This window comes from Oncorhynchus tshawytscha, linkage group LG06, assembly GCF_018296145.1.
Source record: "Oncorhynchus tshawytscha isolate Ot180627B linkage group LG06, Otsh_v2.0, whole genome shotgun sequence".
Taxonomy (NCBI): domain Eukaryota; kingdom Metazoa; phylum Chordata; class Actinopteri; order Salmoniformes; family Salmonidae; genus Oncorhynchus; species Oncorhynchus tshawytscha.
In genome coordinates this window covers 75,856,573-75,871,480 of record NC_056434.1, presented here as the reverse complement: position 1 = coordinate 75,871,480, position 14,908 = coordinate 75,856,573, and the positions used below count along the sequence as shown (strand labels likewise).

The 14,908-nt window shown below is 41.3% G+C and overlaps 1 protein-coding gene across 9 annotated transcripts in view; it reads right to left on the bottom strand.

Moving 5' to 3' along the window:
- Nucleotides 1-9,970: 9,970 nt before the first annotated feature.
- Nucleotides 9,971-14,908, bottom strand: part of LOC112253095 (protein bicaudal C homolog 1) — a 73,994-nt gene continuing 69,056 nt past the window's right edge. For 6 of the 9 annotated variants that reach the window (XM_024425013.2, XM_024425011.2, XM_024425009.2 and 3 more), the window contains exons 20-21: nucleotides 14,345-14,459; nucleotides 9,971-13,028 (exon numbers count right to left, since the gene is read on the bottom strand). In XM_024425013.2, the coding sequence (XP_024280781.1) occupies nucleotides 12,901-13,028; nucleotides 14,345-14,459 (243 nt within the window). In that variant the 3' untranslated portion in view covers nucleotides 9,971-12,900. The remainder of the gene's footprint in view (nucleotides 13,029-14,344; nucleotides 14,460-14,908) is intronic. The other 3 variants (XM_024425016.2, XM_024425017.2, XM_024425012.2) reach the window with 1 other exon arrangement.

Genomic DNA, 14,908 nt, shown 5'->3' with positions numbered 1-14,908 from the left:
AGGACGATGGTCCGATGTCAGAATGGTTCAGATAATAACTACAGAACGAAGCCAACATCAGCGTGAGCTTTGGTTGCGAATGGTATGAACTTTGAACTCTTATTCACTACAGAAGTGATACCTCCTAGCCGTTGAGTTAGCAACAGCAGCTGCAAACGCAGGTTAGGAAGGAACAGACAGCGTATCCCATCTATCACACGACGACGTTACTACAACGTATCCAATTGACCACGAAAGACATTCTTCAAAGGACAAAGGACTCGGTTTGGCAACACGGCCTTCCATCTACCACCAACCTACCGAAGCGCAGCTCAGAGTAAATATTTATTGCATTTTCCTTTTCCAAATGGCCGGTAATTTAGAATGCATAAGATACTGTATTTACGATAGCACAGTGTCGCCCTTTGTTCCTCAGTCTTCCCGCTCTTTCACTCAAAACCAGCCCCTTTTCTTTTGTGTAACAAGCTGTCATATCTGTTCCTTTCGCTAGGGGCGTTTTCATTTATGATGTCATTTGTAATCAAGTTATGATGAATTATGTGTATGTGTAATTCTGTGTGATTAGTTAGGTATTTAGTAAATAAATAATTAAACCCAATTTTGTATTGCTGATTCAACTTGTTAGCCAGGGTTTGTGGAGATAACCAAGAATTTACCATTTTCAGATGACTGAATTAAGGTGACGATTAATATTGACTGCTATTGATGTAAAATATTACTAGGTCTTTAAGAGTTTATTCGGAAGATAACAGCTCTATAAATATTATTTTGTGGTGCCCCGACTCTCTAGTTAATTACATTTACATGATTAGCTCAATCAGTTAATATTAATTACAGAGAAATTATTTTATAGAATAGCATGTCATATCACTTAATCCGGCATAGCCAAAGACACGACACAAGTTATCCTACCATTTATACCGATCTGCGTGCCATTTATGATTATTTTTATATGCACATTTGTGGAACAGTTTCATTTCAATAATAACTTTGTTTCTCAAAATCATTGTCACATGGTTAATCATAAAATCTGAAGTAAAATGATACAGTCTAAAATGTCAAATTAAACTATGGCAAGGACACTAGCCTCTGCCATATGGACATATTGCTACGCTATGATCCATTAGCGGCTAAAGAAATTAGAGCATAGAACTCATGGATAGCCTATAGGCCAATGCCGCAGAAGGCCTATAACTTTCATCATCAACTAAGTCAAATATACTGAACAAAAATATTAATGTAGAGAGTTGGTCCTATGTTTAATCAGCTGAAATAAAATATCCCAGCAATGTTCCATACTCACAAAAAGCTTAGTTTTCAAATGTTGTGTACAAGTTTGTTTACATACCTGTTAGTGAGCATTTCTGCTTTGCCAAGATAATCCATCCACCTAACAAGTGTGGCATATGAAGAAGCTGATCATTACACAGGTTTACCTTGTGCTGGGGACAATAAAAGGCCACTCTAAAATGTGCAGTTTTGTCACACAACCGTTGCCACAGACGTCTCAAGTTTTGAGGGAGCCTGCAATTGGCATGCTGACTGTAGGAATGTCCACCAGAGCTGTTGTCAGAGAATGTAATGTTCATTTCTCAAACGCCATTTTAGAGAATTTGGCAGTATGTCCAACTGACCTCACAACCGCAGACCACGTGTAACCACATCAGCCCAGGACCTCCACATCCGGCTAATTCACCTGCGGGATTGTCTGAGACCAGCCACCCGGACAGCTGATGAAACTGAGGCGTTAAAAACTCATTCTGATTGACTGGGCCAGGCTCCCCAGTGGGTGGGCCTGGCTCCCAAGTGGGTGGGCCTATGGCATTTTCAATTGACTGATTTCCTAATATTAAACTTCTACAGATGCACAATCGAGAGCATCCTGTCGGGCTGTATCACCGCCTGGTACGGCAACTGCTCCGCCCACAACCGTAAGGCTGTCTCAGTCTTAAATAATTTTCCACCGACTGTCTGTGCCTGTATTTAGTTTTCATGCTAGTGAGGGCCGAGAATCCACTCTCACATAGGTATGTGGTTGCAAAGGGCATCTGTGTCTTAGCAGATCGATTTTCCAAGGCAGGACACTCTGAGCGCAGCCCTATCCAGAAATCTGTCAGTGGCTTCTGATTAAATTCAATTTTTACAGAACAACTTGTTCAAATTTTGATGAGAATCTCTTGTTCAGATATCGTAAGTGGACTGGAGGCAGGACATGAAAGGAATAAGAATCCAGTTGTTTGTGTCATCCGTTTTGGGAAAGTACCTGCGTAATTGCGCACCCAACTCACTCAGGTGCTTCGCTATATCACATTTGACATTGTCCGTAAGCTTGAGTTCGTTTGCACACAAAAAAGCATACAATGATGGAAAGACCTGTGTGTTGTTCTTGTTAACGTGCTTCTACACCTGCATTGCTTGCTGTTTGGGGTTTTAGGCTGGGTTCCTGTACAGCACTTTGTGACATCAGCTCATGTAAGAAGTGCTTTATTTATTATTATTTATTTACATTTGATTAACACAGACAGAGAAGAGCTCCAACTTCTTAATCAGCCTCAATTTTGTCCCGCACATTGAATATAGTTACGGAGAGTCCCTGTAATCCTAAATTCAGAGAATCTCTGTAACCCTAGATTCAGATCATTCAGGTGAGAAAAAACATCACCCAGACAGGCCAGTCTTGTGAGAACCTCGTCATTATGCAAGCGGTAAGACAAGTGAAAATGATGGTCAGTAAAAAGAACTATAAGCTCCTCTCTCGATTAAAAAAAAGTGCCAATATTTTGCCCCTTGATAACCAGCACACTTCTGTATGTCATAAAAGCATTACATGGTCACTGCCCGTATCATTTGTCACAGGCCGGCTCATAGCCTGTGGCAAAAATGAGGGGACACGAAAAACAGGTATAGGCCAATCAAAAAGGTTCTTTATTATAAACCAAACTATTAACTTTAAACAAAGAAAAAGGAATGAGGTGTGAAAGTATCATAATGTAAGGTGTTTGTAAAGTGCAGGGATGCGTGAATCTCTGTGTGAATGACTGAGTGAAAACTATGCAAAACAACAAAGGAACAAACAAAACAGGATCATACCTGGAGGAGCAGGGAGAGAGAGAGACGAGTGGTTAGTGAAGCAGTTTAAATACTTTGAGCCCAGGTGACTCCAATCACTAACGACCCTGCACTGCAGAGGGGCCGTGAATGTTGAGTGTAGAAAGTAGTGCAGAAAATACACGAGTTCAAGGGTCTTGCTTTAACAAAGTTAACCATTTTCACTGTAGTGTCCAAAAGTCTTTCAAGCTGTCAGGCATTCCCTTGGCAGCAAGAGCCTCTCAGTGGATGCAGCTGTGTACACGTTACCAATCCACTATGTCTCCCTGTCATGGTTTTTGCACCATCAGGACAGATACCAACATGAGCAGCAGCCATGTTTGGCTACATACGGACCGTTAGTCGAATTCCCGCAAGAGAGTAACGGTTAATGTGATTGGATGTTAATTATTTGACCAGGATACCTGTATTTGACATCATGTTGTTATTTTGCTGAACACTAGATGGTTTCATTTAATTTTTGACAGTGAAACGGGGCTACTCAGGCGTGAAAAAAACCTAACGTAAATGTATAGCCCAGTTGGAAAATATCAATGGACTGTTTTATAAATGTGAAGAATATTATTTATTTAATTTTATTTGGCGTACCCCCGACGGCATTACGCATACCCCAGTCTGGGAATAACTGAGCTAGACCTATTGCCACGTGCTGTTTCTCTCGCTCGGATGCTTTAACTGAGATTGATGCGTCTTTCTGTTGGTGCGCATCTCGGTCAAATATATTATTTGGACTGGCAAGGAGGTACGGTAGGTTGGGCCAGGCCCCTAACGCCTGCCCATAACGCTGGCCCTGGCCAAAAATATATCTCATTGAAGGTTTTATTGGTCTCTCTACAGCTATTTGTATGAGAAGATTTGCTTGGGCAATACTACTCTCAAACCAAACTATTAATTCAAATATAACCAAATACATACAGTGTGTGTTATGACATGTGTAAACTGGCACATATCAACTGGAGTCCTACTACACTCGCCTCTTGAGTGTGGTCTAGACAAGTAGTTTCTGTGAGTTTGTCCACAGTGTTAGGCCAGTATTTGTGAGACAATTGGTAATGACCCCATGTTGTTTAATTGCAGTGCTTTAATTAACAGAGAAAACAGATTAAGACAGCATCTGTTTCGGATTTGTCTGTTTACATAACAATTCCATGTAATTAACTAACAGTTAAGTCATCTACAGCCAAACAGCCATTATAGCCTCTACTAGCTAAGTTAACTAACATGATTCTCTCGCTCTCACACTCATCTGCTTCTAGAGAGGAGGGAGATGAGGATGAGTGATTCTGCAGCCCTCGCTGCAGCCCCCTTCCCATGCTAACCCCTAGGGGGAGTCATCCTACGTTAGCATCAGAGCCTTACGCGGGAGGGGATTCCGCTGAGCCTTCCACACTGATCTGTGGCCACACCAGTCCGTCCATCCCCTCTCCCTCCCCCTTTCTCCTCATTGCAGAGGCTCTTACTAAATGCATGCTTGTGTAACACAGCCCGTGTGTTTGTGTGTCATATCTTCATACTGTATTGTCATGTTGCTCACTCTGTGGCACTTAGATCAGAGCCCACGTGAGACCATGGTGACAGAGAGGAGAGAAACACAAGGGAAAAAAGGAGACTCGCCAAGCCAGAGTGTGGTGGCAGGTAGCCTAGTGGTTAGAGCGTTGGGCCAGTAACCGAAAGGTTGATAGATCGAATCCCTGAGTTGCCTAGGTACAAATCTGTTGTTCTGTTAACCCACTGTTCCTAGGCTGTCATTGTAAATAAGAATTTGTTCTTAACTGACTTGCCTAGTCAAATAAAGGTTAAATAAAAATAGTAAAAAATATATGCTAGAGATTGAAGACTGTGTGTTGGCTTTAGGCAGCCTGACATGGTTGGTATGTGTATCTAAACATGCATGTTTCTATGGACTGCTTTTGCTCCCATCACATCTTGGTCTCATCTGGACCAGAGAGCTAATCTGGTCCTTTCACACACTGTAGAGACTGGCAGGAGCCCAGCAACTGTACTCTAAGGGTGTAACACTTAACTGCCTCCCCTGGGGGTGAACACCGGACATGCAATTGTGTCACAGTCGTGACACAATTGTGTCACGACTGTGCTGTGTTGTGACAGGGTCTAACGGTTTACCAACACAGTCCGTCCAAATGGTGGTAATGTGTGAGTGAAATGGAGCTTGTCATCGATTTGCAGTGAGCTCAGTCTGTGCTGTTGGATTAATGGCCATGCACAAAGTGAGTTGAGTGGTCATTCCATCCAAGTTATAAGTGGACATCTAGTAATAAGCAGCTATAAATAAGCAGCTATAAATAAGCAGAGAAAGATAGATGCAAGGAAGATTCCCTGTGAATAAATGCTTTTATCACAATGAGTTGTCGTGACATTGTATAAGTTAATTAGACTGTCGTTCATCGAATTATTAAAGTTTCTAATTACGTGATTAACTGAATCAAGCAATTATTAACTCATTAACCCGGGGCACCATGGGAAAACTATTTTTTATTGAGTTTCTATTTCCTAAATTAACTCAAAGAATATCTATTTTACAACAGCCGCTAATTAACCAGTTGCCTCTACCAATCCCGTTCTGATCGTCGTATAGTCCGTGAATCTGCACGGACCCGGGTCTCACCAATGAATTCGTACCACACCAATCTTAGTTGAATATTTATTCACTAAAAAGCTAAAATGATAAAAGATACACATAGACAAAACACATAGGCTATTGATTAGAACTTAGAATAACGAGCCAACACACTATGGCGCGTGTTATCCACGATGGGGATTTCAAGAGAGAGAAAAAAGAAAGTACACAAGAGAAACATACATTTGGGTGAATTTGTCAGCTATGCTATTCTAACCCTAGCCTTGCCCCAAACTGCTGCTCTTATGGGTCAGAATATAATGATGTGATTACGTGGGGATGATCTCTGAGGATTCTCTGCGTAGGCCTTCAGCTGTTCGATGACGCACTACTCCGGTGCACCTCTCTGAGAGTCCTCCTGATGTCAGTGTCCTTTTTGGCTTAGAAGGCTGTTCCCTCACCCTTTGCTCTGGAAGGGGTCTTCTGAGGACAGAGAGCTCTGTAGCTCAGAGCTCACAGCATAGGAATGAAACCCTTTAGATACCACGATTCGATGGGAGATGGAGGCTAGGTGGTTCGACTTGAATTCACCCGCTTAGACACAGCTACTCATCCGTAGCTTGGGTAGAATTTTTTTTTTTGTCCTCAAACTTGCGTTCTGGGTTCGTTGACTTTTTAGACCATGCTGCAGCTGGGGTCACGTAGTCCTCCTGTAAATTCTATACTCACAGGTTTTATACCCTTGGGTCAGAAGTGGGCGTAACCGCCTTTAGGGCAGTTCTCTGGGAGTACCAAGTTAATGAGGCAAGGTCTAGATTTGATTCAAATCCAATTTTAGACAACTAACTTAACATTTCATCTTCCCCAAAACATTGTCTTTGATATTTTCCATACAACGTACAATGTATAAACATCAAAACATCTACTAGGAAAACTCTTCACATTGCAATGTTTTTCGTAATAACGTCATCTATTAACCTTTAATAACAAAACAAAAGTGACATACATTTTCATATTCCATCTTTCGTCATGACCACCATTGTGGTGGACGGAAACCATTGTTCCAAAGTCCCTTTATTTCATGTTCAATGTTCCGAGGTTGGTTCTCCATAGTAACAAGACAAAGGAATTTGTCTGTAGCCTGAGATTTACCAGGGGCGTGTTGTAGCCCTGGACAAACTCACCTGAGTCAACTCATTGAGGGCTTGATGATTAGTTGACAAGTTAAATCAGGTGTGCTTGTCCAGGGAAACACTGGCATAGACGCTGAAAGGGCGACTTTGTGAGCCAGAGCTGATGAGGACAGAATCAAAGAGCACTGTTGCACAACACACAGTGATTTAACAGTGTTCAGAGCTCTGTGAAGCCAAGTGTGTTTGGGATCTTCTGACTAAACAATCTCATGGCCAAATCTGATTATCTGCTCTAAGAATTCTGGGAATTACATCAAAGGAAAAAGAGTACTGTAACTATAGTATCTAAATGCACTGCATAGCCTAGTATACAGATTACATTGTACTTGAAATGAACACCACCCAAATACCCATCTCCTTTCTGTCTTTCAGAGTAGTGGTCTGGTGTGGGTATTCTGCTGTTCTTTAAATAGTAAGAGCCAGGGGATTCATTGAGCGCATAGTTAGATTGTAATTAAAAGAGCATTAAGTCTTCATGGTTTCTTCTGTGATGCTAATGTAGGACCAACAGTAGCAGTTTCTCTTTGGAGCAGCATTTCAAATGGACATTTTCACACAAAGAAAATGTTATTGTTCTGCCTGCAGCAAGGCAATTACCTGAAGAGAGTGTGAGAGACTTTTAGTACAACAATGTAATAACTCCTGCAGTCCTGCAGTCCATTATGTAATACCGACTTCAGAGTTAGGATCAGATATTACATTTCATTCATGTGGCAGCTGCCCAAAATAACATATTACTGTTCAAAAAAAAAAAAATCTCAAACGCAATATACTGTCGAGACCAGGGTGTACGTCAATACAATTTCAATCAATGTATACTCAGATGTTGCATAGAACATGCAGAGCATTTCTACAACAGTCAGACATTCGGATAGTGAAGCTACTAAAGGTGACAAGAGGTGAGGTGACAACACTGTCTGGAAAGCCTTCTGTCTGTAACCATCCTCAGTGACATTTTGCGAGGGAGAAAGTCATTTTTGGATGGCATCTTTTTTTTACTCTTATTTTTAGATGCCATCACACCATCTTCATTGATGTCTAAATGGCAGCACTGTTTCCAGGACAGAGAACTGTTTTCTCATGTTAATGACATTTCAAAGAGACTGAAATTTTCCCATTCCTCCTTGCAAAACAGCTCGAGCTCAGTGAGGTTGGATGGAGAGCATTTGTGAACAGCAGTTTTCAGTTCTTTCCACAGATTCTCGATTGGATTCAGGTCTCAGAATGGTCCTGTATTTGGCTCCATCCATCTTCCCATCAATTTTAACCATCTTCCCTGTCCCTGCTGAAGAAAAGCAGGCCCAAACCATGATGCTGCCACCACCATGTTTGACAGTGGGGATGGTGTGTTCAGGGTGATGAGCTGTGTTGCTTTTACGCCAAACATAACGTTTTGCATTGTTGCCAAAAAGTTCAATTTTGGTTTCATCTGACCAGAGCACCTTCTTCCACATGTTTGGTGTGTCTCCCAGGTGGCTTGTGGCAAACTTTAAATGACACTTTTTATGGATATCTTTAAGAAATGGCTTTCTTCTTGCCACTCTTCTTCCATAAAGGCCAGATTTGTGCAATATACGACTGATTGTTGTCCTATGGACAGAGTCTCCCACCTCAGCTGTAGATCTCTGCAGTTCATCCAGAGTGATCATGGGCCTCTTGGCTGCATCTCTGATCAGTCTTCTCCTTGTATGAGCTGAAAGTTTAGAGGGACGGCCAGGTCTTGGTAGATTTGCAGTGGTCTGATACTCCTTCCATTTCAATATTATCGCTTGCACAGTGCTCCTTGGGATGTTTAAAGCTTGGGAAATCTTTTTGTATCCAAATCCGGCTTTAAACTTCTTCACAACAGTATCTCGGACCTGCCTGGTGTGTTCCTTGTTCTTCATGATGCTCTCTGCGCTTTTAACGGACCTCTGAGACTATCACAGTGCAGGTGCATTTATACGGAGACTTGATTACACACAGGTGGATTGTATTTATCATCATTAGTCATTTAGGTCAACATTGGATCATTCAGAGATCCTCACTGAACTTCTGGAGAGAGTTTGCTGCACTGAAAGTAAAGGGGCTGAATAATTTTGCACGCCCAATTTTCAGTTTTGATTTGTTAAGAAGTTGAAATGCTCACACCAATAAAAGGTTGAGCCACTATTTCTTCTTAGAAGCAATTTTCTGTAAAAGCCTAATAAATTCAAGGAGCATGTTCTAATAATAGCCACTAAGTAAAGCTGAATGATTCAAATAAATGTTTTTCTGTAATTTAGCTCAATACACCGGTAGGCCTTGTAGGAGTTTTGTTACTGTAGTGCCCCCTGGAGGAGATAAACATCTAAATATTCAGTCAATAACAGATGGGATTTACATGTTTTTTTTTCCACCAGGTGCCCAAAGGGCTTTACATTACATGCAGCAGAAACTCCCTGCATCCACCACTAATGTGTAGCACCCACCTGGGTAATGCCATGGCAGCCATTTTGCTCCAGAGAGCTCATCACACATCAGTTGGAGCAAGAAAGAAAGAGTGATACAATAGATTGTCAAAGTGGTAAAGGGTAGGTGTATAGCCAAAACACAATACAGCTGAGAACGTAGCTGTGACCTGACGGGAAGGGTGATGCATTCAGTAGAGAGTAGAACAGCGCACCCACCATTGACCCTTGGGCCACTTAATTACATGGGAATGGATTACATTTGCCAGCTGCTGCTACTCCCTCCTCTCTACAGTGAATCTGAGGAAAGAGAGAGAAGGGGGCGGAGCGTTACATTGGAGAGACAATACATTCCTTATTTAGTTCGGTGGTGATACAGGCAGGATGGTTGGTATGGGTTAGTGTTTCCTAGTGCTCTGTCGATTCACTCGCTGGGATTAGATAGATCCTGCCTCGGGATTAGTGGACATGTCCGTTTTTATCACCAAATCGGACATACCAAGAGTTGGATTATATTCCAGATTATGAGAGTGGGCCTCACACAGGCTTTCCTCAGCTATGGTTACCATAGTGAATTTGATACAATACTGTCTTCACACATTGAATATCATTCTTCACTATAACAGTCAAAATGTATGTGCTATGAACAAAAACAAAAAGGAAACATTTTACTGCATACATTTATTTCCTTTGTAATAACATTTGATAACTCCTCAAACACTTTATCTGTACTATATTTACAGATTTTAACAACAGAGCTAAAACAATGTCCTGCTCAACAATCCTATCAACAAAAGGAAAATAGCTATGGCAAAAGGCAATATCACTCCTTAAATTCTTTGTGGAATATTTTTGGAACTGTACCTCTCTCTCACAGGAAACTGGAGATATACTGCTAAAAAACAAGCATGGCTGCACAGGATAGAAACGCAAAGCAATACATACATCAATTCCTTAGTGGTTTACATTCATTATAAATGTTGACCCATTTGATCTATCGCAGTACAAAGTAGACCCCTTCAAATGTATCCCTTTAGGAATAACAAGGACGAAACACAAACATGAAATAACGGTTCTGTAAAAGGTGTGGGGAAAGGAGGTCGGTGGTAAACTGATTGCAAATGACTCCCTTCATTAAACTAGATTAAAAGGCATCAATAATTCTCACTTTAACATTCACTTGACAGAAAACAATCTCTATTGCCCTCCAAACAGACAAATGACCAGAGGCTTTACAGAGGCGAAAACAAACACTGTCGTCTGCACTGTAGGTACATGGGTCGACATAACTGCACTGACATAAATCAATGCTGAACAGCTTCAATATAGTACCATTATAAAGGGTTAAACAAACCCCATATTTCTTTGTGGAGTAACAAATCCCTTTTTATATCCTGTCTCTTTTTAAAATGTCTAAGAAAATGAACCACTACACTACTGGTCGGAAATGACAACCTTGTCAGAATATGTTATATTAATACAACAACGACATTGAGAATGGCTCAAATCAGTTAGGAAAGTGGTATAGTGTAAACACATGATACAACAGAGGGCCAAGAGAGAAAGCATGCAAAACGAAAAACAAATGACTTCTCTCTGTGCGTGATTACAGAACGGTTGATGCTAAGAGTGATGTTGCTGCTGTGCGGAAACAACATTTAAGAACAATTTTGACATGCAAGTTGCTTTGAAATGTTCTCTCCATCTACTTCAACACTCCGAACCTAGAATCTAGTTTGAAGATTGAGTGGCCTCTAGACTCACACCTTGGGCTCTACATACAGGTCACTGCATTGTCAGTCAAATGCTGTACCATCTACCAACAAATGGTCTGCACATGAAGATGGTGAGTACTTCACACGAACACTCTGTATATGATAGAATGCAAAAAGACTCAACTTCCAGGCTTAATCTGGGGGTTCAATCGGAAGCAGTTATAGCAAATACACATTCCAGAGTCAGCCAACATTAACAAAAAGGTATGAGTATACTGTGCCATTATATGAACCCAAACATAACACAGCGCTCAGAGTGAGCCCATCCTTTGATAAGCAGCACCACTGCACACATAATCCTGTTACTTCATCAAATATAGCTTTACAAGATTCCCGGATATCTGATTTCACAACCGATACTGACAATTGTATATTTCCACTATAGTTCAATTAATCTAGAATAAATGTTATGAAGACTTCAGACTCTTCCATGAGGACACAATCTTGGTAAATGTCGAGAAACGTGTCTAGGCTAGGGGCTGTCATATGAAACAAAGTTGAGTTTCCACCGACGGTGAGCAGTAGTGTCAGTCCTGTTCAGAAAAATGGCAATATTCTAATAGAAATGATTCCCTGCTGAGCAACTTACTGTAGAGAGAGAAGTAAAGGCATTATATACTGTAGTAGTGTGGAGGCATTCTACATTGTAGTAGGTTCTTGCTCTGTTCGCAGCTCTAAAGGCAGTCCAAGTGAATGGAAAGATAAAAGCACACCGTCTGGGAATAGTGACTGGTCTCCTGAATCAATAGAGGAACACAGTGGGATTCAACATCGAGTAGAGACCACAGAAAGGTTAACAGGAGACATAATGACAAGGACTAAGAAAACCATAGGAGGCCAACAAACAGAATCACTTCTGACAGATTGCGCTCTCTCTATCTGCTGCTGTCTCATGGCACAGCCTGACCGCTCCACAGATTATGGGGCAAAAGTAATTCTCAAAGAGACTAATAATATACAAATTATAAACCCTAGGAACTTATTCATGACTGTATAAAATAATGAAAATACAAAAAAAATACATGTACACTGATTATCATTAAACCCCCCCAAAAATGATGATTAAAAAAAAAAAAATCATAATGCAAATACAAAATCATAATTGTCTAAATACATATGACCTTGACAGACTGCTGCCCAACTGCTGGTGGATACAACACTGACCTTCGTGGAATGTCCATCAATCAAAACACTGAGGGGTCAAAGGTCATTTCTCTAGGTTCTGTGTTTAGTTGATGATGTCACTTGGGCACTTTTACCTTTGAACTTTAACTTCATTCCCCCATCTCACTAAGTGCTTACATTTGGCTTGGTACAAATACATCTGTGCTTTGAGTTAATACAAAATGCATAGGTATTCCAATATGAGGAATCAGGCTTTCACAGGCAAAATTCTAGTATTGTTAAAGTGCATGTCATTGATACAACAGCATACTACGAATGCAGACGGTATCAATGTAATTATTTCGTACTAATCATTTGGCCTGTTCCCTTCAACAAAAAATGACAACTATTAGACAGTACCTGTCCTTCATAACTCGTCAAATACCCTTCATGTGTAGATACTCCACACAAATATTTTAGCACTATGTGAACACTGGACTTTCTATACCACTGAGATCTCTTTTTTGGCACTTCTGGTTAAACTATGGCTTTTTGTTATGCCCCCCCCCAAAAGAGTTTAACAGTCATTGTTAAGCATAAGATGGAGGGTGGACCACTGAGACCCAGAGAGGCTGGAGACTGGGCTACAGAAGCCCAGAGAGAGGCACTGAAGGCTGGGTCTCTGTCGTGTTAGGTTCTGGGGGAGTGGAGTTCTACCACCGGCCACTGACACTGGCCATGTCAGCGTGGAACTGACGAGACAGACGCCCGCTGGCGCCGCCTTCCAGGAAGGAGGACCTGATAGGAGGCTCAAACAGCTTCCTTCGGTTCTTGTTCAGTTCTGGAAAAGACAAAAGAACATAATACTGTGTAATTGCAATCGTTTCAGATATGTTCAATAACATACTATGTTTATTCATCAAGAGTCCGACAAGTCAATTCAAACTGTAAACAAATTTAGAGGGAAAGTACATCTTTGAACGTCAACAAGACCTCTCTGAACATCAACAAGACCTCTCTTTGTGACCCATTGGTTTGCCAGGCAGATCACCCATCTACTGAACATAATTATTTAAAAATGTGTCAATAAAATGGTTCAGCATTTTTAAGTGAGGAGAGAAGGGAGTGTGTTCCTGTTTTGGAGCTCACTGACTTCTTCAGCAGAGATTAGAATTGATCTGAGCTTGGCAACGGAGTGCAGCAGTGGAACCAACTCTCGCCTTAAGCACTTCTCAAAACAGAACACAGACCACCTCCCAAATTCAATGTGACCCCAACTGCATCAATAAGAGAGACTACCTCCATCTCCCAAATTCAATGTGATCCCTACTGCATCAATAAGACAGACTACCTCCATCTCCAAACCTCAATGTGACCCCCTACTGCATCAATAAGACAGACGACCTCCATCTCCAAACCTCACTGTGACCCCCTACTGCATCAGTAAGACAGACTACCTCCCTCTACCAACCTCAACTTGACCCCTTACTGCATCAGTAAGACACACTACAAAAATGAGCAGCAAACTTTGATATAGATGTGATCCCTTCTCTCTAATACAAAACCATGAAATGATCATACCTGCGATGGTACAAAACATGTTCTAAGTCCTATTCTACAGGAATACATAAATATTCATATATTCAACCAAAATTATTACTCCTGTAGTTCAGCATTTATAAACAAGGATTAGTTCATGTCACAACAAACATGTGGGGCTTTTGTTGCCTTGGAACAGTATGGGAGGATTTGAGCTCCTCTCTGTCAGCCAAAAAGAAAAACACGATTTGCACCACTGACTACTGAAACCAATGGATGGCAGTAGAGATTGATTGCAATGAATGTTCAGCTATGGGGCCTGGCTATAGTTGTACCACAGCCCATAAGCTCGCTGGCTGTCAGACTGGCTGCCACTCAGGCAAGTGGCAGGGCCAGACAATAGAGGCCTAATGAAAATAGAAGTCAATTTCACACTCCCGCCATCAGGAGAGGTTCTGGCACGGCCCGACACCTCCCCCCTCGACACTTCTGACAGGAGCTATTATCACCACATACAGCCCAGCAGGACCGGCCTGATCGCACACATCATTGGAACTGGGTTCACACACACACACACGCTCATACACACAAACACACACACACACGTTTGTACATTACCATAGTCATTCACACCTGAGATGGCAAGCAGCATTTTCCTGCGTGCTCCAAATGTGGTGATGCCCAGCTCTTTCAGGTCCTGGTCTGTCAGAGTGAGGAAGGTCTGGAGATCGATCTGAAAAGAGTGCATGTTCACAGTCAATATCTTTATTATGCCACTTCACACTATACACCAGGGTTCCCCAACTGGTGGTATTAAACATTTGGGATTTTATTTGACCCACCCAAGTTTTCTGAGCAAAGAAATACTAAAAACACCAGAAAATCATCCATTCAAGAAGAAATCGAATTGATGATCCCTGCTATACACTATAATAAATATATATTTTTTACAATAAAATCCCCCATTGCAACGTAAAATAACTAATGCCCATCCCTTATCAAATATTTTCCATGTGCTCTAATATCAATAAAGCTATTAGTTGTATATAAATATAAGTCTAGTCACTAGCCCATGAAGTCCACTGCATAATATGTTGCTAAAAAGCTTAGCCTAGCTGCAATAGGCAGCTAAAAAGCTTAGCCTAGCTGCAATAGGCAGCTAAAAAGCTTAGCCTAGCTGCA